This window comes from Rhinopithecus bieti, unplaced genomic scaffold, assembly GCF_001698545.2.
Source record: "Rhinopithecus bieti isolate Rb0 unplaced genomic scaffold, ASM169854v2 scaffold_1101, whole genome shotgun sequence".
Taxonomy (NCBI): Eukaryota; Metazoa; Chordata; class Mammalia; order Primates; family Cercopithecidae; genus Rhinopithecus; species Rhinopithecus bieti.
Window position 1 is genome coordinate 532,163 of NW_016803441.1, and position 25,909 is coordinate 558,071.

A 25,909-nucleotide genomic window follows, 5' to 3' on the forward strand; every position below is an offset into this window, starting at 1 on the left:
AAAAAAAAAAAAAAAAGGTTTATTAATTACCTATATTGATGCTGGACCACAAATAGCCATGGTTGGTTTGTGAATCCCTGACAAATTATATTACTACTTTCCATCCTTAGGGCCAAAACTATGTTGATGGCTGTCATGGGAAAACATTGAATGTTCTGCTCAAGCACTGCTAGAATATATGTATTGCTTCTATGTTATCTACATGGAGTGCCACATTATAATTAAAGAAAATTAAATTGAGCTGTCACAATTTTCTCTTTGACAGAGCCACACTGATTGCTACCTAGCATACTGCATTAGAAATCATTGTCAGTGATTGCACATTTATAGTTTGAAGGTTTCCCTGGTATTTCACATGGTATTGGAGTTAATTTGACTGGTATGTAATAACCAGCCTTGCTTGTTCCATCAGTGAAAGAAGAAAATGAATAAAGATTTAAATATATAGTTAGCTTTTGAACTTTTACTTTTTTTTTTTCTGTATTTCCTCTTCCATTTTTCCTCTCTCTGTTGGCATAGAGCATTCTCTGGATGTGTTTCCATCTCATAGGAATTAAGGCATCACTAGCCCTAAATGAAACCAGATTATCCTTCATATTTTTCAAAAATTTATGTTTCTTATTTTCCCTCCACTTAGAATACATTCTCCTGTTTAAATACCATCCATTCTTTAAGAACCAGGTTTCCTGTTATATCTTAATACATCATTATCTCTTATCCAGTTCCCAATACATATACATAATTATATACTCGTCTAACTCACCTTATGTCGTGTCATATGGAAAACCTCTTAAGGAGTATGTATCAAAATATCTTGTTTATTGATAAATTTTTGTGGAATTCTGCTGTTTGTAAAAGAATCCACATCTCCACCATCTAAATAAAGGGCCTGCATACAAATATTTCCTGCTTAGTTGAGAGAACAAATCTAAAAATCCAAGGTCTTATCATGATGAACATTTATTTCGGACAGTAGGTATGGCTTTCTATACTTATAAAATGAAATATATATTGCTATGTCTCTCTAGCAGTACGATGGTTTTAGAATGGTTTAGAAGTATATCCTTGATATTGACACTGATAACTATTTAGCAAAAGACTGAGGTAGTTCCTTTTTTTCTTTCCAGCTTCTATTTTAGGTTCAGAGGGTACATGTGCAGGTTTGTTACATGGTTAAATTGCATGTCACAGGGGTTTGGACTACAGATTATTTCATCACCCAGGTAGTGAGCATAGTACCTGATAGCTAGTTTTTCGATCACCACTCTTCTCCCACTCTCCACCCTCAAGTAGACCCCAGTGTCTATTGTTCCCTTCTTTGTATCTGTGTGTACTCAATATTTAGATCCCACTTATAGGTGACAACACCTATAGTAGTATTTGGTTTTCTGCTCCTGCATTAATTCACGTAGGATAATGGCCTTCAACTCCATTCATGTTGCTACAAAGGACATGATTGCATTCATTTTTATGGCTGTGTAGTATTTCATGGTATAGATGTACACATTTTCTTTATCAAGTCCACCACTGATGAACATCTAGCTTGATTCTATGTCTTTGCTGTCATGAATAGTGCTGTGATGAATATACACATGAGTCTTTATGGTAGAATGATGTATATTCCTTTGAGTATATACCTAGCAATTCCATTGCTGGGTCAAATGGTAGTTTTCTTTTAAGTTCTTTGAGAAATCTCCAAACTGCTTTCCGCAGTGGCTAAACTAATTTACACTTCCACCAGAAGTGTTTAAGCATTCCTTTTTCTCCACAACCTAGTCAACATCTGTTTTGTTTTGTTCACTTTTTAGTAATAGCCATTCTGACTGGTGTAGGATGGTATCTCATTGTGGTTTTGATTTGCATTCCCCTGATGATTAGTGATGTTGAGAATTTTTTCTTATGCTTGTCTTGTGTATGTCTTTTGAGAAATGTCTACTTATGCCCTTTGCCCATTTTAATAGGATTGTTTCTGGGTTTTTTTGTTGTTGTTGTTAAGTGCCTTACAGTTTCTGGATAATAGACCTTTGTCAAATGTATGGTGTGCAGATATTTTCTCCAGTTTTATAGATTTTCTGTCACTCTGTTGATAGTTTTTTGTTTTTTTTTTTTTTTTTTTTTTTTTTTTTTTTTTTTTTTTGCTGTGCAGAAGCTCTTTAATTAGGTCCCACTTGTCCACTTTTGTTCTTACTACAATTGCTTTCGGCGTCTTCATCAAGAAATCTTTGCCAAGTCTCATATTCAGAATTGCATTTCCTAGGTTTTCTTCTAAGGTTTTTATAGTTGTAGACTTTACATTCAAGTTTTCACACCACCTTGAGTTGATTTCTGTATATGGTGTAAGGAAAGGGTCCAGTTTCAGTCTTTGGCATGTGGCTAACCAGTTGTCTAGCACCATTTATTGAATAAGGAGTCGTTTCTCCTTTTCTAGTTATCGTCAGCTTTGTTGAAGATCAGATGGTTGTAGGTGTGCAACTTTATTTCTGGGTTCTATATTCTGTTCCATTGTTGTATGTGTCTGTTTTTGTACCAGTTTCGTGCTGTTTTGTTTAATATAACCTTGTAGTATAGTTTTAAAAAGTTGGATAGTATGATGCCTCTAGCTTTGTGTTTGTTTGTTTGTTTGTTTGTTCGTTTTTGCTTAGGATTGCTTTAGCTATTTGGGCAATTTTTTGGTTCCACATGAATTTTAGAATAGTTTTTTATAATTCTGTGGAAAATGTTGTTGGTAGTTTGATAGAAATACCATCGAATCTATACATTGCTTTGGGCAGTATAGTGAGGTAGTTTCTTCAAACAACAATTTCTCAAAAAATATTCATAATTTATTAGTTATTTGTGGACAAAGTGTAGATTTGTTCCATCTAGTGTCTCTTGTATCTATGCCTTTAGCATCTAGAGCAATGCATTTTAGAATTATACTTAACAACTATTTTAATACATCAATAAATTGAATGTTTTCATATTTATTATATATAATACTGGATGAATAATTTTGGTCTAGCATCTAGGACTTTAAACAATAGCCCCTATGTATTTTAGTTTTTTCAATGTTTAAAAAAACTACAGATCCTTCTTTTATCATCCTCATGTTGAGCTCAGAGAATTTTGACAGTGAATTAATGCATATACATATATTTAAGTCACTTAGGATAATGTGTCTAGGTACTTCACTTATTATTTTCATTAATATTCTTGACACTTCAAAACAAGCAAAATTTCCTTTCCTTTGCCATATAGAAATGGTATAAATTGCATTACATAAATTGACTTTCCTAAGGAAAATATTCTTTAAAATTACTTTGGACAACAAACCTTATCCTGAAAGTTATTTGCTTGTTAGCTTGATTACCTCATTGATGTTGCAATCTACAATCAGTGATTTTTTTCCAGTCTTTCTTAAACCTTTATTTTATCATTAGGATTTTTTTGTTCCTCTCTGTCTATTTTCACAGCTATTTTAAAAATATTTTAAATTTATATATCCAGTATATTTAGTACAATTTTTTTTTCTAGATTAAAGGCACCAGATCTATCTGAAAACAACTTTTAAGAGCTGATCAACACAGAAATCCATAGTAAACAACAAGTTTTTTTCTGGACTGTCTTGTCTCATCTTTAGTCATGGCTTCCAGCTACATCATCTTTAATCATAATAAACTTTCTTTATGCAATGTTGATCTTTTTAAAATAAATAATATTGTATTGCTTTTATCCCTGTATTTGGAGTTCTGAACTCTTATTTTATGTTATATTGATTTAATTAGAATTAAATACCTAGTTGAGAGGTTTTTTTAATTAGAATTAAATACTTAGTTGAGAAATTTTTATTGTCTTTGTCAGAGCCAGTTCTTTTTGAATTATAAGTTGGTAAGACATTACTTCAAATTCTTTATTGTATATCTGTCTGCCCTCTTAAGTGATGCTAACCAGTCCTAAAACATAGTACACACCCCTCACAGACATGCTTAAATTTAAATCTGTGGGGTTCTAATGGTTCTATAGTTTGGATCCTCTTTGTGTAAGTGTGCCTAGCAAAGTGCTTTGAAGAGAGGAGACATTTAATAAATATCTGTCTAAGTGAATTGAATAGTTATGTATTTTAGGGAAAATCTAAAAGAAAATTTATGCTGTGAAGGAAAATTCATGAATGATCGTAATTACAATTTAACCAAAAGATGACAGAAAACTCTAATAAAGGACTGAAGTTTTTCTTTTGGGCTCTTGTATTCTTCCCACATCCTCCTTCATTGTTTAAAATCTATTGCTTTCTCTCAACTAGCCAGTAATGCTGTTTGACCCTCTAATGGTTTCTCAGTGAGCATCGATTTATTTCTTTATTTCTAAAGAAATAAATCTCTTCTTTAGAACAGAGATTTATTTCAAACTGTCAGTGCAGCTAAAAGCCTTGGTTTCTTTCGGCTGAACTATGTTTTAAAACCATTTAAAATAGAGACCAAAATTTTAAAATATGGATTTCCTACTTCTCTTGAATGAAACAGATCTCATCACACTGGGTCTCTATTTCTTCATGGCAACAATATTCTGGAGCCAGCCTTGACAGATGGAACTTAAATTGTCAGGTCAACACATTCACTCCATTACCTTCTGGCTCCTTTAGGCTTTTGGGTTATAGCCTTTGCAATAGTCAAGTAATCCTCCATTTTCATTCCCAGTAGAACTTTCCTGATATGACCTATATGTTTTTCTCTTTTTTAAAAATTATACTTTAAGTTCTGGGATACATGTGCAGAATGTGCAGGTTTGTTACTTAGGTATACACATGCCATGTTGGTTTGCTGCACCCATCAACACATAAGAGCATATGACAAGTATAGTGATTGGTCGGTATTTGCTCTCTTTTTTCTCGCCTAAGCGCAAGAAGTGCAAGCCTACCTTACAGATGCATACAATATATAACTATTTGTAATGTGCATTTTGAAAAGAAGTGACTTCCAAGTTCAAATATAGCTTCTAAGCTGGGCTTCTTTGGGACTTGAATTTTCAACCATTATTAAGTTCTTTGGACTATGAAAATGTTATCAGTGGTTATATTTAAAACTTCTGGTAGTGACCAAACATTAGAATAAAAGATTGGGCATATTTTTCATTTCATATTCTCCTCTTTTTATTGCATCTTTGTTAGGCATCATGGTCTTGAGTAACACAATTAAATACCCTTTTGTCAAACCATTTCATAATCATAATCATGTAGAATAGGTAAACATTTTAAATTTTCAAATTCTTATGCATATACCAGATCTACCACATACATATTAAGAAAAAACGAATAGTATGTAGTTTTTAGCCTCCTGTTGAACAACATTATAATCAGAGGACTGAAGATGTTGTTGTGGAACAACTTTTTAAAAAACATGACATATCTATGTTAATATTTTGGAAAAGTATCAAGAAAATTATTGTAGGATCTTAATTTTTATTTTATTACCATTTAATTATGGCCCATTGATATTCAACATGTTACATGTGTACTTTTTTACAAATGAAAAAAAAATGTAAAGATCTAGAATGTGGGTTAATCAAGAAACCATAGTTTTCTATAGAAATATAGAGACTTTTAAAGGAACTGATATTAATGGGTACCTGTAATGTGAAATAAGTATTTTACATAGTTGTCTCACTTGATCTTTATAACAATTCTGTGACTTAATTGTGAGTCTTTTATAAAATGAAAAGAACTGAGGATGAGTAAGAAAATAAATGACATGTCAAACAGCTGCCTTGGGAACTTCAATACCCTATATACCTTGGGGTTGCTCTATGAGGAAAAACAAACTACTGCACCAAAGTCACTTTACCTTATTTCAAAGATTCATAACCTTTATTCATTTCCATCCAAATATTTTAAATTTTAGAAACACATAGACTTCAATAAACGTTTAAGATTTTGTTTCATATTATGATGTCTATTAAGGGAACAAATAGTGGGGTTACCTGAAGGGAGCAGAAATATGATAACAGAAAACGGACAAAAACTATCAAGGAAATGAATTTGGAAATAATTAAAAGACAATGAAAGTACAGAGTCTTGGAAAAATGTGATCTAATTAATAAGGTACAATTTTCAGGTACAACATTTATAGACTCTTACTTTTTCTATTTTCTGCCCTCAATATTTGGTGACTGGGGAAAATTGGAGAATTGATGTATTTGGATTACAATAGAAAGAAAAGAAAAGAAATCATCTTGTAGAGAATATGCAACTGGAAAGCAGAAGACCTGAGATCTAGTTATAAATGTGCCACTGAACACTTAGGTAACTTTGAGTACACCAGTTTATTTTAACTATAAGTGCTCAAAGCAATCTCTCATGTCTTTTGATATTCTAAAATTGTGTGATTCTCAAGACCTTCAATTCTTAGAAAGCAAGTTTATGACAAATTAACCAAATAAAATGAAAAATATCTGAAAACTCACCAACTTTATACTTTTATCTGATTTTTTAAAAGGTTCCAATGGATTTTATTGGTCAGTTCTTTTGCTTCACATGGAAGTTACTAGAGTATTAAAAAGAAACTATACTGCAGGATAATAAAGTCAAAGAAAACATAAGATCCAAATAGTCATGAAAGTCTTGAAATATTAAATAGAAAATTAGTCCGGACTATCCCTTTTTTAGAAGGAAAAAGAAGGTATTAGATAATTTGAAGATGTAATTTAAAAAATAGGAATGACAACCACTCCAGGGGGCAAAAGTAGGAATGAGAAGATAGGCGTAATATCAATGTCACATGGTAAATGAACATCTTCAACAAATGTAATTTAAATTTTAGATGGTTAGCAAAACACTTGGGAAATAGATTCAGTAAATAATCTTATGTATATTTATAAAAGTGAGTTTTTATAACTGCTAATGCTATAGGAGTTACAGTTAACCAATTTATTTAAAACATTATTTTTCAGTTAATTGTATTTGTGACCAATAATTGAAATTATATGTATATATTTTATTTTATCATGCTGTGATCGCAAAATCATACGGGAAATCATTTTTGTTAAATATAATTCATGGAAGTTGATTTGGTTTTTATTTTATTTTTCTTTATAATAAAGTACTATATTTTGTTTACTTGATTATAGACTAAAGGTTCTCAAACCATGGCACCCTCTGGAACCCAGAAAAAAGTTAAAAGAACTCTGCCAAATCCACCTCCCGAGGAGATTTCCACAGGAACTCAATCCACATTCAGCACAATGGGCACAGTTTCCAGGAGAAGGATCTGCAGAACCAACACAATGGCACGAGCCAAGATTCTCCAGGACATAGACAGAGAGCTTGATCTTGTGGAAAGGGAATCTGCAAAGCTTAGAAAGAAACAAGCAGAGCTTGATGAAGAAGAAAAGGAGATTGATGCCAAGCTACGATACCTGGAAATGGGAATTAACAGGAGGAAAGAGGCATTATTAAAGGAGAGAGAAAAGAGAGAACGAGCCTACCTCCAGGGAGTAGCTGAGGATCGTGATTACATGTCTGATAGTGAAGTAAGTAGCACAAGACCAGCCCGAATAGAAAGTCAGCATGGCATTGAGCGACCAAGAACTGCTCCCCAAACTGAATTCAGCCAGTTTATACCACCACAAACCCAAACAGAATCTCAACTAGTTCCTCCGACAAGTCCTTACACACAATACCAATACTCTTCCCCTGCTCTTCCTACCCAAGCACCCACCTCATACACCCAACAATCTCATTTTCAGCAACAAACTTTGTACCATCAGCAAGTTTCACCTTATCAGACTCAGCCAACATTCCAAGCTGTGGCAACAATGTCCTTTACACCTCAAGCTCAACCTACGCCAACCCCACAGCCTTCTTATCAGTTACCTTCACAGATGATGGTGATACAACAGAAGCCACGGCAAACTACATTATATTTGGAGCCCAAGATAACCTCCAACTATGAAGTGATTCGCAACCAACCCCTTATGATAGCACCTGTTTCTACTGATAACACATATGCTGTTTCCCATCTTGGTAGTAAGTACAATAGTTTAGACTTGAGAATAGGTTTGGAGGAAAGAAGTAGCATGGCAAGCAGTCCAATATCAAGCATATCTGCAGATTCTTTCTATGCAGATATTGATCACCATACTCCACGAAATTATGTCCTAATTGACGACATTGGAGAGATCACCAAAGGAACAGCGGCGTTAAGCACCGCATTTAGCCTTCATGAAAAGGATCTGTCAAAAACAGATCGTCTCCTTCGAACCACTGAGACACGCCGGTCTCAAGAAGTGACAGATTTCCTAGCACCTTTACAGTCTTCCTCTAGATTACATAGTTATGTGAAGGCGGAGGAAGACCCAATGGAGGATCCTTATGAGTTAAAGCTTCTGAAACATCAGATTAAACAGGAATTTCGTAGAGGGACAGAGAGCTTAGATCACCTCGCTGGTCTTTCTCATTATTACCATGCTGATACTAGCTATAGACATTTTCCAAAATCCGAGAAGTATAGCATCAGTAGACTCACACTTGAAAAACAAGCAGCAAAACAACTGCCAGCAGCCATACTTTATCAAAAGCAGTCAAAGCATAAGAAATCACTAATTGACCCTAAAATGTCAAAATTTTCACCTATTCAAGAAAGTAGAGACCTTGAACCTGATTATTCAAGCTATATGACTTCTAGCACTTCATCTATTGGTGGCATTTCCTCCAGGGCAAGGCTTCTTCAAGATGACATCACTTTTGGCCTCAGAAAAAATATTACAGAACAACAAAAATTTATGGGATCCTCGCTTGGCACAGGACTGGGCACATTAGGAAATACCATACGCTCAGCTTTGCAGGATGAAGCAGATAAGCCATACAGTAGTGGCAGCAGGTCCAGACCTTCCTCCAGACCTTCCTCTGTGTATGGGCTTGATTTATCAATTAAAAGGGATTCTTCTAGCTCTTCCCTAAGACTGAAAGCTCAAGAGGCTGAAGCTCTAGATGTTTCATTTAGTCACGCATCATCCTCTGCCAGGACTAAGCCGACCAGTTTGCCAATTAGTCAAAGTAGAGGAAGAATACCAATTGTGGCCCAGAATTCTGAAGAAGAAAGCCCACTCAGTCCTGTTGGCCAGCCAATGGGAATGGCCAGGGCTGCAGCTGGACCCCTGCCACCAATATCTGCAGACACCAGGGATCAGTTTGGATCAAGCCACTCATTGCCTGAAGTTCAGCAACACATGAGGGAAGAATCACGGACTCGAGGCTATGACCGTGACATAGCCTTCATCATGGATGACTTCCAACATGCCATGTCAGACAGTGAAGGTAAATTGGGCCTCAAACTGCCCTGTTACTCTCAAAACTCAAACTCTTATTTTTCTGCATGTTTAATTTCCCTTCTCCAGAGATGTATCCTACTTTTCTTGGTGTGTCTTTTGCATGTTTACTTCAATTTTATTTCTTGTAAATGGAAATATTATCTTGTGTATAGATTCTATAGCATGCTTTTCTTTATTTAGTTTTAGTTTATTCCTTTATTGTTCTGTTTCTTGATTGTTTGCTTGATTTGTTTGGTGTCTGTTTTTCTAAAACCATTATCAAATAATTCTGTCAATAAAATATGGTCATCCTATAAATCCATAGTTGAAAAGTTTTTCATTGTATGTTTCTTTCATTTTTTAAAATACATTTTAAAAGTTATTGATCAGTTTCTTTCAGTTTCTGGAATTATTAAAGTTTAGAGCCATGAAATACTATTCTGATAGACTTTGTAATAGAAAATCATTTATGACATCTTTATGAGATCAGTGTTCATTAGTTCAGAAGATGTTCTATTTTTGAGAACTTTTGGATAAGTTCTTGATGTTAGTATAATGTAGAATTTTGTTATTTTCCTTAAATAAAAGATTTCTGTTTTATCTTTCTCTCTCATTATGAATACTATTATTTACAAATTTGTAATTTTGCATTATATGCTAGGAAGTTTAGTACTAAATAAGACATGAAAATAAATAATTGTATTAGTATGTATGAAGTATTCTTAAAATTGAAACCTTGTAAACTTCTTTTGTGATTTTAGTTATTTAGAGTTCAAACTTTCCTGGTTTGCCCATTTAGCCTTTTCCTTTGGTTTCTTGGGTTTTTTTTTTTTTTTTTTTTTTTTTTTTTTTTTTTTTTTGTATCATCCCATGTTTTTGCCCTAAATTGACTTGCTATATTTCCATGTTAAACAAGTGCTTTAATACAGTAAATGCTTAACTAAAACTCGTTTTAAGTAGCTTTGTTTTAAAGACATACAACCATAAACATTTTTGAAAATTATCTAGTCCAAGTCTAAGATTGAAGAAGAGGGAGAAATGATACAAAGGTGTGAATAGGCTAGCCTATACCAAGAGGATTCATGACTCTTGACTCTTGGTCCTTTTTTTTTCACCTTCTTTCATTTACATTTGAATGTAGATGTAGATGGAGTTCTGGAAATAATATATTTTTGATCAAATAAAAGCATTATTATTTCCTTCCTTTAGAGACTCCAAAGAACTAAGCTAACATGAACATCTCCCCTTTCAAACCTAACATCTTTCTTGAGGACTCACGGGAAAACACACATTTTTGTGAAAAGGAATTTTTTCCTACATCTTTGTCTAGATGAATAGGATTTTAGAAATTCAAACCTGAATTTTAATAGATTTTTTTATTGAACTAAAGTAATTGCTCTATCTGAAGGATGACAAACTGCTTTTGTTTGTGAAGTTCAAATAGATTAGTCATTTTCTGATTTGTTTTCATCTCTACAGGCTATTGGATTGACCATTTTTATTGACAATTAGTTAATTGAATAAAATACTCAATTTGTGGGTTCTTTATTTAGATGACTATTTGAATAAATGTACATAGCAGGAATTGTGATATTATGTGGAAACAGTCTTTAATATTTCCTTACTTTTTACAATCTACATTTTATAAACATTTTATACATAAAAAATGACAGTTGCAGAAGAGTAAAGAGATTGTTCAATAGTCATGTCTATAAAATAACAAAATAAAACAAAAACCCTAGAGGGTCTATGGCATAATGAAATGCCTTAAGATTGTGTGTACATGATGAGCGTATATCTAAAGAGAGTTTGACAAATTGATTTATCATCATATACTGTCCACGTGCTGCCAGATATTTAGATGTTTCTATATATCCTGATATGTGGCATTTTCTTATGTGTACAGCCATATAAAAATAACAGAATATTCTATTTCCCTTTTATATGTTTGAATGATGTATAGGTCATAATCATCAAAGACTGTGTGAAAAACATTGTTTTGATAAAATAGAGGATGAGATACCATGCAGCATATAAAATTATGAAGTGTGTAAAGATGATGCCAAATAAGTAAAACAATTAAAATTTAAATGAAATTAAACTAAAAAATATTTTTAAATTAAGCAGACAAGGAAATCATTCATAAAGATTATGTTGATATAAATTTGGGCAGGAAAACTATAACAATTATATATGACTTATATATGTAATGGTGTGTGTGTGAATTGTAGTGATTACTTCTAAATGATGTATGTAGTAAAATGTTATATATTTTCTTTGTTTATATATCACATAAACATACTATTTTTCTTCTAATGAGTAATGGTCTACTTTTCGTTTGAAATCTTGAATTCCTTCAGTATTTAAAATAATAGAAACTACTTTTTTTTCCAATCAATAATTCCCAAGATTTATTAACTCATGAAGTATTAGGAATTTTAACAGATTTTAGCAAATATATGCTATATCTATATTTGAATGTACTAAGATAACTTTGAACAGTATAACATTCTACAGGTTATTTAGTATCCTGTGAACAAAACAGATGTAATTGCTTTCAAATTATTTGTTGTATGCTTTTCCAAATTCAATTAAACTCTATAAGTTATAGGATATAAGACAGTCATTAGATATATTCTAAAAGATTCATTGATGTTGAAATACCTTTCTTGAGGAAAAATCTATATAGACATAGTTTATGTTGCTTAATATTTATTAATATTTTTAGCTTTAAGCAAGCTAGCAACAGGCCAGACGTGATGGCTCATGCCTGTAATCCTAGCACTTTGGGAGGCTGAGGTGGGTGGATCATGAGGTCAAGAGATCGAGCCATCCTGGCCAACATGGTGAAACCCCGTCTCTACTAAAAATACAAAAAATAGCTGGACATGGTGGCGCACACCTGTAGTCCCAGCTACTTGGGAGCCTGAGACATGAGAATCGTTTGAACCCAGAAGGTGAAGGTTGCAGTGAGTTGAGATCGCGCCACTGCACTCCAACCTGGTGACAGAGTGAGAATCCATCTCAAAAAGAAAAAAAAAAATGTAATTCATCTCATGTCCTCCAATATATACAGTCTTTTTAGAAGTATATATATTTGACCAATATAAGAAGAATTAAACTATTTCTGTAACTGTAGCCTGTGGACAGTACTAGATCCAGAAATAACTTATTTGTATATTACTTTTAGGAATTCAAGAAAATAATGCCAAGTTTAAAAAAAGATATTGTTAATCTCCTTCAAATGATTTGAACTAATTCAGAATTTTTTTGTTATAAAATTTACTTTTTCACTTAGATTTTACCATGAAAGATGAGACAGTTATAAACAATTAACATTTATAGACAACTGGTTCTAAACAATGAAAACAAAATTCAATACAAAAGCAGATTGATTTCATCTACTTGCTGTTGGTTGATTATAAATTCCTGTGCAACGGATGATAGTCATCCTTATTCAGTTACACATAGTGTTATTATAAAAAATAACAGAAAATCAAAATACATAATCAGAATTATTGGCAACAAACTGACAGAATTTAGGTCAGGTTGAACTTCTACTTTATTTCTATAGACACAGCCAAACAAACCACACATTTTAAAGAATTGTATTTCAAATGCAGTTAAGAAAGTTATACATTCAAATGAAATCATGTACTACATTATAAAGGATATTAATTTATTAAAATAAGTATAAATTATTTTCTATTTTCATGAGAAATCTATAAAATCCTATAAGAAGTAAGATAAAAGTAGTGTCAATGTCATTGAGAATACTCTAATAAATTTTAAGAGATGAATGATTAAATAATGAATTTGTTTTGTATTTACTTGCCAAATGTCTATTACACTAAATTTCTTGGTAAGTTCAGTCACTTGGTTTCAAATTAAGACTATGGAAAACCATAATTATTGAGTAGATTGTAAAAAAATCTGCATATTAAGGACAAATTAACACTTATTTTTAAATGTGTTTATCATAATTAGGATGTTAACTACTTTTTCTAGTTGATGACTAATTCTGTGCTTCATTCATGCCAATATTTATTCGATGTTATGCCTTAGGCAGGGCATCGATTTTAGTATTGAGGGAAGGGGGAAGCAAAAGGACAATATGAGCCTTGCCTTTCAGCAGCTTAGAATAGGTGAGATCAGTCAAGTATGTATGCAATCACAAAACAGATAAGTATTAATGTATTCTCTGAAATCTAAGACCAATGAACCCATGACACATCATTGCTCGTTTTGTATTATGGGAGGAAAATGGTGTGGTTAAGTAGCAGTGTTGACCACAGGAGGTATAGGGGTAACTAAGTAGTACATATGCTGTGGGTTTACCAGTCCCAGCAGCAATGAAATGATGGAAATGGCCTAGGGGAAAAGATTAGGAGGAGGTTTTGGAAAATATGGTAGTCAGAATGCAGATAGAAAAATAAAAGTATATTGTATGACTTTCTAGAAGCTGGAGTTTCAAGAAAGTAGAGGTTGACAACATCATCAACTAATCTAAGCATCATCCGCAAAGGATAAGCACTTGAGCATTGTTCCTTCTACCGTTTAGGAAGCAACAAAGTATTTTCAGAGACTGTTAATTAGAGATTCTTTTACAAAGAATAAAACAATTTATTAAAAGGCAAATTCTGCATATTAGGGAAAATAAGATGTTCAGTCATTATAGAATATCTTGAAAAGACCTATGAAATACTAATGAATGAAATTTAATTTAAAATAATAATTGTGTACCTTAAATATAGTTGCATTTTCAAAAAAGTATGCCGTGAAATTTTGTCACAGTGTAAGTATAAAAAGCATGCAACCAACTCTTCAATCTATTTTCTAAATCAGTGCTTCTCTTCAAAAAATAATCATTTTATTTTTATTTAACAATTATAATAGAGGTATTTTTAATATTAGGCTACTAAGTAATCATGGCACACATGTTCCTAACAATAACACCAGAATTCTCTTAGAAACAAATGTTTTTGTTTGTTGTGAATGTCATAGAAATGTCATATTTTCAAAAAATAATGTTAAAGCCAGCAACAACCTATTGGCACTGGATTGATGTAATGGTGGGAAAGTGACAGAAACTTCCATACACAAGGAATCCTTTTTTGTTTTCATTTTTTATTATACATTACGTTCTGGGATACATATGCAGAACGTGCAGGTTTGTTACATAGGTATACATGTGCCATGGTGGTTTGCTGCACCCACCAACTCATCTTAATTTTTTTTTTTTACTAGTGGATTGTGGGTAGAGTATGGGAGAGAATGTGTGGATGTGGGAACTGATGGGCTGAGGTTAAATAGAATGACCCTTTTGAAGAATGATCACTTGTTCATTTATTTATTTTATCATGATCTAAATTTCTTTTTTCTCTTGATTTGAAATTTGATTTTGTTTTGTTTTGCTCTGAGATTGTGAACATCTGTGTGCGTCATTTTTTCTAGGCTATTCTATGGTTTAAAATTTTTGACATAATTTGATTTTTGATATAATAACAAAAATAATTCTTCTAGTCCTAATGGGAAATGTGTTTGAAATGCATGTATGGTTAACAAGCCTAGTGCATGCTAGTACTACAGAACATCTGCTGCCCTCAATCATCTATATTACTTGCCGTTGCAATGTATGATGTTTCCTTGGTGTCCAAAGCCTATCATCTGCGTCGTGAGGAAACAGATTGGTTTGATAAACCCAGGGAGTCTCGTCTGGAAAATGGACATGGTCTGGACCGAAAACTGCCAGAAAGATTGGTCCACTCTAGACCACTCAGTCAGCATCAAGAACAAGTAAGTGCTATATTTAACAATTTCTTTTAGATTTATCAAAAAAGACTCAATTCTGTGCTAGAATGGTCTTAGTTGTCCTAAAAGGAATGAGATATTTGTCCATTAATTTCACAATTTTGTTTTCCAATGACATAAAGGAGTAACACAGCTTGCTTCATCAGCTATGACTGATTGAAATTGGACTGTGATACTTCTACCAATTTAAGTGATTGATTCCTCCAACAGATCATTATTAAGTTTGTATAACATATCCAGCACAGCTATACAACAAGAATATATGGAGCTCTGAGAGCTTACAAGTGACTGGGTGAAATGGATTTGAGTAATTTTCAATGCTTGTTCAGATGCTAAGAACAAGTGAGAGGATGGGCAAACCAAGTGAGCTGGGATAGAAAGAAGGCTTAACCTGGGGGAGAAAGGAAACTGATATTTTAGTGGATCTATTACATGGAAATGTTAGCTGTTTTTTTATTTATTTTTGAATTTTATATACAGAACAACTCACATAAAGTAGATGTTACTAATCAGTGTATTCTTATAGATGAAGAAATTGAAACTTAGAGGTAAATTTCACAATTAAATATGACACCAAAATTCATGATCTTACTCACTTTTGAGCAAATGAGGTGATGTTTGAATTGAATTTTGAAATACACCTACGAGATTAAGAGTTGAGTGAACATGAAGGAGAACCTTCATGTAAGCCAAGTGGCCTTAAATCAATTGCCTTAGCAGATCAGATATTTGCAGGTTGTGTACTCATTATGATTATTAAAATATCCAAAATAAATAGTTGACTTATTTACATTAACTCCTAAATCATCCTGTTTAGTGATTCATTGATATAGAAAACAACCGTATTTTGAACAACTGAGAAGATCCATATAGACTTACTATAATGTAATTCAGTGTTTGTCATTTTGAGGTATAAAAGAAAACAAGGCTTTGACATTTATAAGTACTGTCTAAAATACATTGTCTATACGCTTAGATTTGATTTCTTTCTAAGCAATTTAAGTTTTCATAGACAAATTTCTACCTATTAAACAATTTTTTCTTAGAATTTTGTTCTGTTTTTCTATATGCTATCATATTTTCTAGAATTCTTAGAATTCCTCTCTACTATAAATTTCTGTCTTTAGTTTTTGATATCTTTCATACATATTTTGTTTAGGCTTATGTTTACCTCCATTAAAATGTCAATATAATTCCATTTTTTTTACTTCATGTAAACGTATCAGCCTGTATTGAACTATGCTTTCATTGGCTTGTCTTGCTATTAAAATTGTATTTGTGGTTGTATTTCAAATCTCATCAAATAGATCTGGCTAGAAAGTAAGAAAATTAATAAAATTATTGTGCATATTTAAAATCTTAAATTTACCTCCTTTTACCTACAAATTTGTCAGTTAAAAATAACTTCCTTAAATGTGTTTACTATATGAATCTCTCTAAAATGGAATATTTGTTATATCTTACCCATCTCATTTGTTTCTCTGAAGTTTAGTGTTTCCCACAAACCTAGAACAAAGTCAAAGAAAACACAGATACTTTAACAACATCATAGTAAGATCAACTGCATAAACAGGGCAGCTTGTTTAGTAATTAACAAACAGGAATATTTATTATCAACACTACTATTTCCATGGGCACTGAGAATAGTCTTTTCCACCTAATTTACCAAACTAATATTCTTTGAGGATATATTTAAAGTAATTTAAAGGATATATATTAAAGTGTCCAGCCCAAAAATATGTAAATGAAATATTCATATCTCTAAGGACATTCTTGTTTCAATTTTATGTTACTAACATATACAGATTTATGGTTTTGGTCTACTGAGTACATAGTAATAATGGTTTAAATAATATATAATTATAGACCAATATAATGTCAAAATTAAGCAGAGAAGGTATTTTTGAGAATCATTTAATAAATTTCCTGCTATGTCTTCTCAAGTAGAAATGTAAGGATTCTTGTTAGGTGAATATAATAATGTGTATATTCTTGCTAAAAGTAATTTTTTACATTTGTATAATTTTTTACATTTTCACATCTAACATACAAACAAACAAAACTATGTATGTACTACTGAAACTGCAACTATGCAAAGTTATAAGCTAGTTAAAAGTGAACAGCCATAAAACCGCCACACAGGCCAAAAAAAGGAACATTGCCTGTCCCCAAAACCCCTGTATGTCCCTTCCAGATCATAACCACTGCCTTTCCCAAATAAGTAACAGTGTGCTGAGTTTTGTGAAAATAATTTGTTTTTCTTTATCATTTTTTTAAAATAGATTCTACTATAACATACATTTTAATTACGTGAAGTTCGAGAGTTGAATTATATAAAATTCAAAATTCATGCTTTTTGCATTATTATTTATCTTCAAATACTGTCTCCCTCTTTAACTCATCATAACTATATTTTGACTTGGAGAATCACAAAATGGCATTCTCATGTTATTAACTTCTTTGCATCTCTAATCATAAAAAGCTAATATTGAGCTCTTGGTACTAATAAACTCAGATGCTTTTATTTGAAAACATATGCATAACAAGAACTCATATTCATAAAATACTTTGGAGGCAAAAGTAATAAAACCGATAATACTAATGCAAACACTAATTTATCTCCTTTTAAAACTCATTTGCATAAAACAAACATTAGAGGAATAGAAGAATATTTCTGAAAATTTTATTAGACACACAGTCATATTAATTATAAAATAAACCAAATATAAAAATCCATATTTGCTTCATTTCAAATATATATGTATACTTATATATGTGTGTATGTGTGTGTGTATCTATGTATCTATCTATGCTTAACCTCTGCCTTCTTCAGTAGAAATTCAGCTCTGCTTTGTGAATTGCACAGATAGCCTAATCTCTTATTTTTTTATTTTACTTTAGTCACTTACTCTATAAGACTAATATCTTTCACAAGGTAGTTGTAAAGGTCAACAGTTCTTGACTATTATAAAATCCCTTCTCTTTCTGCACTTATACTCACATCATCTGCAATTCCTCTGCAACTGCTTGATTGAGGTACATTAAGTTCCCATGAAAGAGCCACTCTTTCTCTTGATTCTAGGAATTTGAATGTTCTGTTTTCTCTCCTTGGACACTTTTCCTCCACTCATCCCTTGGCAAACCCTAATCATCACCCAGGTGTCCGTGTACATGCCCCATCATGCAAGAAGACTCCCCTGACACTACCACCCCTACTTCCCCAGAAATCTGGGGTAAGTGTTCTTCCTTTGTGCTCCAATAGTACCCCATGTATTAGGTCTTGGGCTGTGAGCTTCTTGAGAGCCAGCAGCTCTCTATCCCAACTACCATGTTATATATGTGTACAGTGCTAGGAACCCAGCAGGGCACTCTGTCTCCTGCATCTAGAATGTGTGGTATTTAAATGAGGGAATGGGTGAATGTCTGTACGAATACACAGTAAGTTAACAAAAAGGGCATAAAGGCTATCTGTCTTCCGTGTATGAAGTAAAGGGCTCAATTCATTCCCTTTTTGTTAACATACTCTTTATATATACAGGCTTGATTCATGAAAATAACTCTTTTTGAAATATTTGTAGGTAGGGAAGAACAGCCCTCTTTCTGGGAGGCCTATAGGCAGTAATCCTATCAATGAGGAATCACCAAAAGACAGTGATAACAGAGACCATCCCCTTGGGGAGGGGAATGTAGCACCACTTGACATCAGTTCTGCCCCTTGGCTTTGTGCCTACTCTTAGTTGGCAGTAGCAACACCTACCCATAACCCCATCTGCTACAGGACTCTCTCAACATTCACCCTCTGTGGTTACTAAAAAACTGAAATTCATCTAGCTCATACATCTAATTCATACATGGAAGACATATAGACTTTTGATCATGCTGATCATAATTATGGCACTTTCGTGTTTCTGATTTATTAAGTGGATTTATGAAGCTGCTTGCAGACAGCGTAGGCAGTCTCTGAAACTAGAGGAGATTGTATGAGATGCTCTGAAAGCAATATTCAAGAAAATTAAGATGTGCAACATTCCTTCTACTATAAAATAAAAGGCAATAGTGGCTATTTGATAAAACTGGTGAAAAAAATTAGGAAGCCTGATGATGACTGTTCTAAACTGTGTGATAGATTCAATATGAGATTACATCAACATCTCCCCAGTCTGAAAATTGGAAAGAATACTAAAAGACAAAATTGTGTTTTCTTAGTTTATTTTTGACCAAATGGAAAGAATAACGTTTTGGAATTATTATTAACTAATACCTGAGATTAGAACAGATTGAAATAAAATGAGGTAACATCCAATTTTACTGAATTATCTGCAGTACCAAAGCAAAGTTCAGTTACACCTAATACACACGATTTTATTTTTAGTAAAAAATTAAGATTTTTAAATGCAGATTAGGAAAGGAAAAGAAAGAAGAAGGAAAGAAAGTAGGAGAAAAAGATGTAGGGAGGGCAAAGTAACAGAGATAAAGGAAAGAGTGAGGGGCCGACTGAGAGACAGACAAAAGAGATAGAGACAGGAGAGAAGAGTGAACAGCAGGCAAGAGAGGGAAAAAGAAGAAAAATGTAAGCACTTATTACAAATATGAATAAGGTTTTCAATGGTTTACAAAGTTAACATTAGTATGAATTATCTGAATTGACTTATTATACTTACCCTAATGTTTTTATAATTTAGTAAACAGTATTTTTGTTTTACTCTGCAGAATTCACATAATATTCCTGGATTTAACAGGATTTCGCTATTGTTTAGGGAATATTTTATGTTAACCTAAGGCCTGCTTAAGCTTATTCTTTCCTAAAGAGAAAACTAGCTAAAGGCTAAAATTTTAGCTTTAGTTTTAAAATATCTGTTTTATTTTAATATCCAGAATTCTAACAATTTTATAGCTGGAAATACTAGGACACATTAAGGTCACAAGAGTTTTCTAAGGAACCTTTCTTCACAAAATGTATACCTCTTTGGTCCTAAATTCTGTTTCATCTTTTGGGAACGCACTTCTTAAACATTCTAAAATAGGAAATATGAAATCTTCGTCTATATTAAACTTTATTTTGGTTGTAATTTAAGTCAAAATTTTTCTTATGACAATACATACAACATTCCATACAAATAAAGTCCTGTTAATACAGATAAGAGTAAACATTTTGCCATTTCTGTCTTTCATTATTTCATAAATCTCTTTTGAAAGCAAAGTTCCATAAAATATAAAGTACAAGTTTGCATTTTGCAATTTACTTTTGTTTCAGAAACTTCATTTCACCAGGTGGAAACACAGATAATGCAGTCTATAATATTCTCATATTCAAGTCTCAATAATGAGAACTGAAATCTCAGATTTGCAACAGTAGCTTTAAGTGTTACTTATTCTCCCCTAAGGAATGTCTAGGAGACATAACACTATCAATAATGCAAGCTTTGAATTTTAAAAAGTATTAAGTGAACAAAGACTTTATTTATTTATATAGAATTAGCCTCTGGATCTCGTTTACAATGAAACTTCTAGTACATGGGCTCAGCAGAAGTACAATGCCACAATAAATCAAGCAACATAAACATAAAGCAATCTTGATTATGATAATAGAGATGTCAAAGTAGGAGGATCTTCTCTGCTTTTTTTCTCCCCGGCACCACTTAATTGCTGAAAATTAAAAATGCTTTTCCATTCCTAGGCTGTCCAGAGCAAAATCAGCAGCTGGCATTTTCCATATACATTCTCTATCCGAGGTCATCAATATTGACTGCATACTACTGTAGTAATAAACGTTCTTCAGAACCTATTGCATGCACTTATTAATTTTTCAAATACAACAAATCAGTTTGCAACAGCCATTGGTTACAAATGCAAAAACCGTAAGATCTCAGAACCAGCAATATCATTATATAGTGTTCATGTAAGGTGTTTAAATTGCCATCATGTGAGAATCTCCTACTATGTTCCATTGATTTAATCAATGTGCTTGGAAATGAACCATTCTAATTATATATATTGCACTTTAAGTGTCTTTAATGTTGGTTTTTTACCTTATTACATGTATGTCTTAGATCATACAGATGAACGGGAAAACTATGCACTACATCTTTCCTCATGCAAGGATAAAAATAACAAGAGACTCAAAGGATCACACAGTTTCAGGTAAAGCAAATCGTATAATCTAATTTTTTTTTATTCTAATGTCAGATTGACGTATGTACTGACATTTGGGTTTCATTTTAGATGACAGGACATTTTGGAAAACTTTTTATAACAAAATTTGTGTTTTTAGAAATGTGAAAAAACAAGCAGGATATACACTTGAACGTAAAAGACATTTATGACATGATCATCAATATGAGGAGGTACTAAATGGTACCTATTTGCATCATTCTTTTCATTAACCATATGTTTTAATGCACATGGTATTACAATGCTCCGCAGGAATTGCTGTATTAAGAAATATGGTCACTGGTTGTAGGAATACAAGACGTTCTTACACAGGAAATTAAAAATCTGTCTTGAATTCTTCTAAGAAATAAATTCCCCTATTTCTACTCAACTTGAGCACTCACTGTCAATTTATGCTGGGGTTTTGTTTGTTTGTGTTCCTTTATAAGCCAAAGCTAATGGTGAACTTTTTATTTGGAAATAATTTTGGATTTCCAAATGTAATACAGACATTCCTTTTGCCCACTCTTTGCCCAACATTACTAATATTAACTTCTAATCCCAAAAAAGTGATCAAACCCAGGAAATTAACATATATATGATAATATTAAAATATATAAGCCTTATACAAATATTGAGTTTCTCCACTAACCCACCATTTTTTTTTCCCTGGTCCAGGATCCAGTTCAGGATCCAGTTCGGGATCCCACATTGCATTTAATTGTTTGACTCTTGCATCTCCTCCAATCTGATAGGTCCTCAATCTTCCTTTGCCTTTCATGACCTGGAAGCTTTTGAAAGATATATGAAATTTTATATTATAATTAAATAGTCTATATTTAAATCAATGAGATGAAATATAAATTGTTCCAAGTTAATGAAATTTCAAAAAAAATATTACTTATATTTTTGGTCAAGTATGTTCTTCGAATTTCATGGACAATGTGCATCAATATAAAATATTCAAATACATATAATTTATGTATTATATATGTATAGGCAGTACATCTAAGGTGGTATATATACTGTGTTTTCTTTTTTAAGCACTGATGTAACAAAAAGGGTCTTTCTTTAGTGTAATTGCTATTGTTCCTTGCAGATCTTAGACAGTGGAACATGTGGATGTGGAACAGGTTTTGCTTTGAGAAAATTTCTTCTTATTTTCACAGAAAATGAATTGATTAGGAGTCTAATGTTGTTTTCCTTTTAAGAGTAGGTAACTTTTCTTCTGCCAGAGACAGATAATTCAGACTTTCAAGTTTTATTGCTGTTCAAACTATATTTTAAGTACTGATGAAAATTCCAGGGTGAATCTTAAAATCCAAGGGCTCCTTTTGTGGAAGTAATTACTTGCTACAAACGATTTCAGTTTCCTCCAGCTCATAAAGCAAAACAACATAATATTTTCTAACAATGCCAAAATTATTTTTTCATGATGCACAACAGAATCTTAAAATCATTAAAATCATTTTTTTCCCTAAATCATCAGAACCTATGCCAATGTGCCTGTTTTCTAGCTGTATTATTTTATACTCTATTAAGAATTATTCCTGTTGTGGGGTGGGTGGAGGGGGGAGGGATAGCATTAGGAGATATACCTAATGTAAATGATGAGTTAGTGGGTGCAGCACACCAACATGGCACATATATGCGTATGTAACAAACCTGCACATTGTGCACATGTACCCTAGAACATGAAGTATAATAAAAAATATACATATAAGTACTCTACAAAAAAAAGAACTATTCCTTCAACCTTATTATTTATCTTTCCTACTCTTTAGTTATTCTTTTACTTTAACTAGAAACAAGTTTTAAAACATAACATTACAAAAATAAATGCTAGCTCTTTAGTAAATATTCTAGTCTCAAAAGTAAATTTAATTTCTTCCATATATACATTTCACAAAAAGAGAAGAGGTTATTGTTTTGGACAATAAATTCGCTAGTAATGTACTATATCTTTTCTCTGAATGCCCCTTTTCTTTTGATATCTACCTAAAGTAATACTAAAATGGTTTCCTTGTTATAGTTACCCTGTATTGATTACTACTGAATATATTTTCCATATGTCTTAGGAAAAATAATCCCATACTATATTAAGTCTTTTAAAACAATCTGCATTTTATATTCTACTTCTACTTTTAATTATTTTAAATACATCTACATATGAGGCTAGAACCAGAAGTTACAATCTTTGACAGTGTCTGGAAGTTTTAAACCACGGCCAGGGAAACGATGGCAAAGAACATTTACACTCCTGACTAGTTTCTGTGTCATTTTCTGCTCAACAAAAAGCCTAGTTTGATTGACTAAATATTTGTTGATATTAAGGATTTATTGTTAGCTATACTTTCATTTATATGTTAATGTTTTAATTGAATTTATGTGTTTTTTAAATTGATAAAATGGTATCATATACATCACGATGTTTTGAAGTATATATACAAGTTTATATGTTTCATGAAACAGTGATAACTACATGAGATAATGCTTATGTTAATTACCTAGAGTTATTACAACAACTATCTTAGCATTGTTCTATAATACAATATATTGTTATTAACTATAATTACCACTGAATGTATCTTTTGGAAATGCAAACTAAAATATTTACAGATTAAATGATATCTGAAATTTGCTTCAAAATTAGCTAAGTGTAGAGAATGGTGGAGATGTAGATGAAATAAAATTGAACATAATTTATTGATTGTTGGACTTAGAGATTAACCACATTGGATTTTATTGTAGTCTTATATTACATTTCCATATGTTTAAATTTTCCATAATAAAATTGTATAATTACTGTTTGTTTTTCATGTTCACAGTGAAACAGCAGTATGCAAAAGCTTCATCAATAGTGAAAAAGCTAGCAAAACTAATAATTTAGCTGTCTTTGTGAGACAAGACAAAGATTTAAGCAAAGAAGTAGTAAAGAATAAAATGTAGTATATCTGTTCTTTTATGGTGGAAAATGGCCATTAGTGAATTTTAATTTTGGTTACATAAACTCATTGATAGTAAAACTACTATGAACCATTTATAATATTTTAATAGACAGTTCTAACTTTATAAATAGTTTATAAAGTTATATAAAACAAGCATACCTGGGAAATAAAAGAAAAAAATTATTTAGGAAAACAAAAATAATTTCAGAATAGAAGAGAGAAGTAACGGTTTGTTTGGTTTGGTTTTTAACGTTCTTCTGTGTGGTTCTCAAAATAATGTCAGTGGGACCCTCATGATCTCAAAGATTCTTTCAAGGGGGTCTACAAAGTCAAGACTATTTTAATAGTAATGCCAAGACAGAATTTGCTTTTTTCACGCTCATCCTTTTATGACTATACAATATAGTTTTTCAGAGGTTATTTAATGTGTGACTTCACAAAAGATTTGATACAGCAGTAGCTGTGAAAATTCAGCTGGCTTCTATTAAGTCCAAATTAAGCCGATTTACAAAAATTTAAAACAGCATTCCCCTTCTCTCTTCTATCATGAATTTTGCCGTTATAAAATAGTTAATTTTTAATAAAAATTTAATTTAACATGGACAAGTTTAATTATTTTAAATGTGGTTAATAAATATATTTACTTCTCAATTTTAACTTATAATATGGAAAATATACATAGCTGTAACATATATAAAGAAAAACTGCTTGAGATACTCAGTAATATTAAAGATGATATGTTTCCCCAAACCAAAAGCTTGAAAGCCACTGCTGTAACAATATCTGCAGTGAAATTTTTTTTCAGAAAGGAAATATACTTTTTTCTCCTTATTAAAAAATGTATACAGCATAAAATAAACTGTTTCTGTAACTCATAGTGGATACATTTTTAAATATTTATTCATTGATGATCATTCATTTATCATCCATGGTATGACTTAAATTTTGTTGGGTGCTAGATTAATAGAGTGAACACAACAAAGACCCAGATTTTTAATGTACTAACAATTTAGTAGGAGGACCTGAAATGTAAGTAATTATTACTACAAAATTTTAGGAACAACTGAGACAACAGTCAAGGAATTAATAAATTTATTGTTCATACCCATAACTATGTATGTGTGTGTATACACACACAGCTATACAGGTGCACCATGGTTTATAATTTTTAATGTACCTAGAGAGAAACACAGGCATGTAATCTTCTATTAAGTGGTTCACAATTTTTAGAAAATATATCCTTTAACTTTTAACCTGTTAACTTCAAAGATGTAAGTGTTTATCAACAACTGTACAATAGTTTTGAAAGTCCTCAGCAAAACACAAGGCAACAGAGTGGAGAGAATAGGTAATAAGTTTTGGAATTATAAATACCTGTGCTGAAATTCAGCTCTAACCCATGTAAATTTTGAGAATAAGTTTGTTCATCTGTAAATAAAATGAACTCCATGTATCTCATAATTGTAAGTGAACCTAACACAAAGTATTGTACTTACTGAATGCTCAACAAATGTTATTTCCTCTTCTCTTAAAGAGAAATGAACAGGAAAAAAAAAAAAAAAGAACAAAATGTGATGCTCAAAAAATGAATCTCCTTTTATTTCTTATTTAAAACTCCATCTTATGGCTTCAGAAACACAGCTGTTTGAAACAAGCCAGAGAAATTCTTCTGGTTTTTAAAAAAGGCATTTGCTATGTACAGTTCTATAATGGACTGGCTA

At 32.0% G+C, this 25,909-nt stretch overlaps 1 protein-coding gene across 1 annotated transcript in view; it reads left to right on the plus strand.

Moving 5' to 3' along the window:
* The window catches only part of PCLO (piccolo presynaptic cytomatrix protein), a 354,063-nt gene that overhangs the window by 251,921 nt on the left and 76,233 nt on the right, over positions 1 to 25,909 (plus strand). The window contains 3 exon segments of the mRNA XM_017883949.1: positions 7,099 to 9,286; positions 14,939 to 15,075; positions 21,141 to 21,231. Of these exon segments, the coding sequence (XP_017739438.1) occupies positions 7,099 to 9,286; positions 14,939 to 15,075; positions 21,141 to 21,231 (2,416 nt within the window).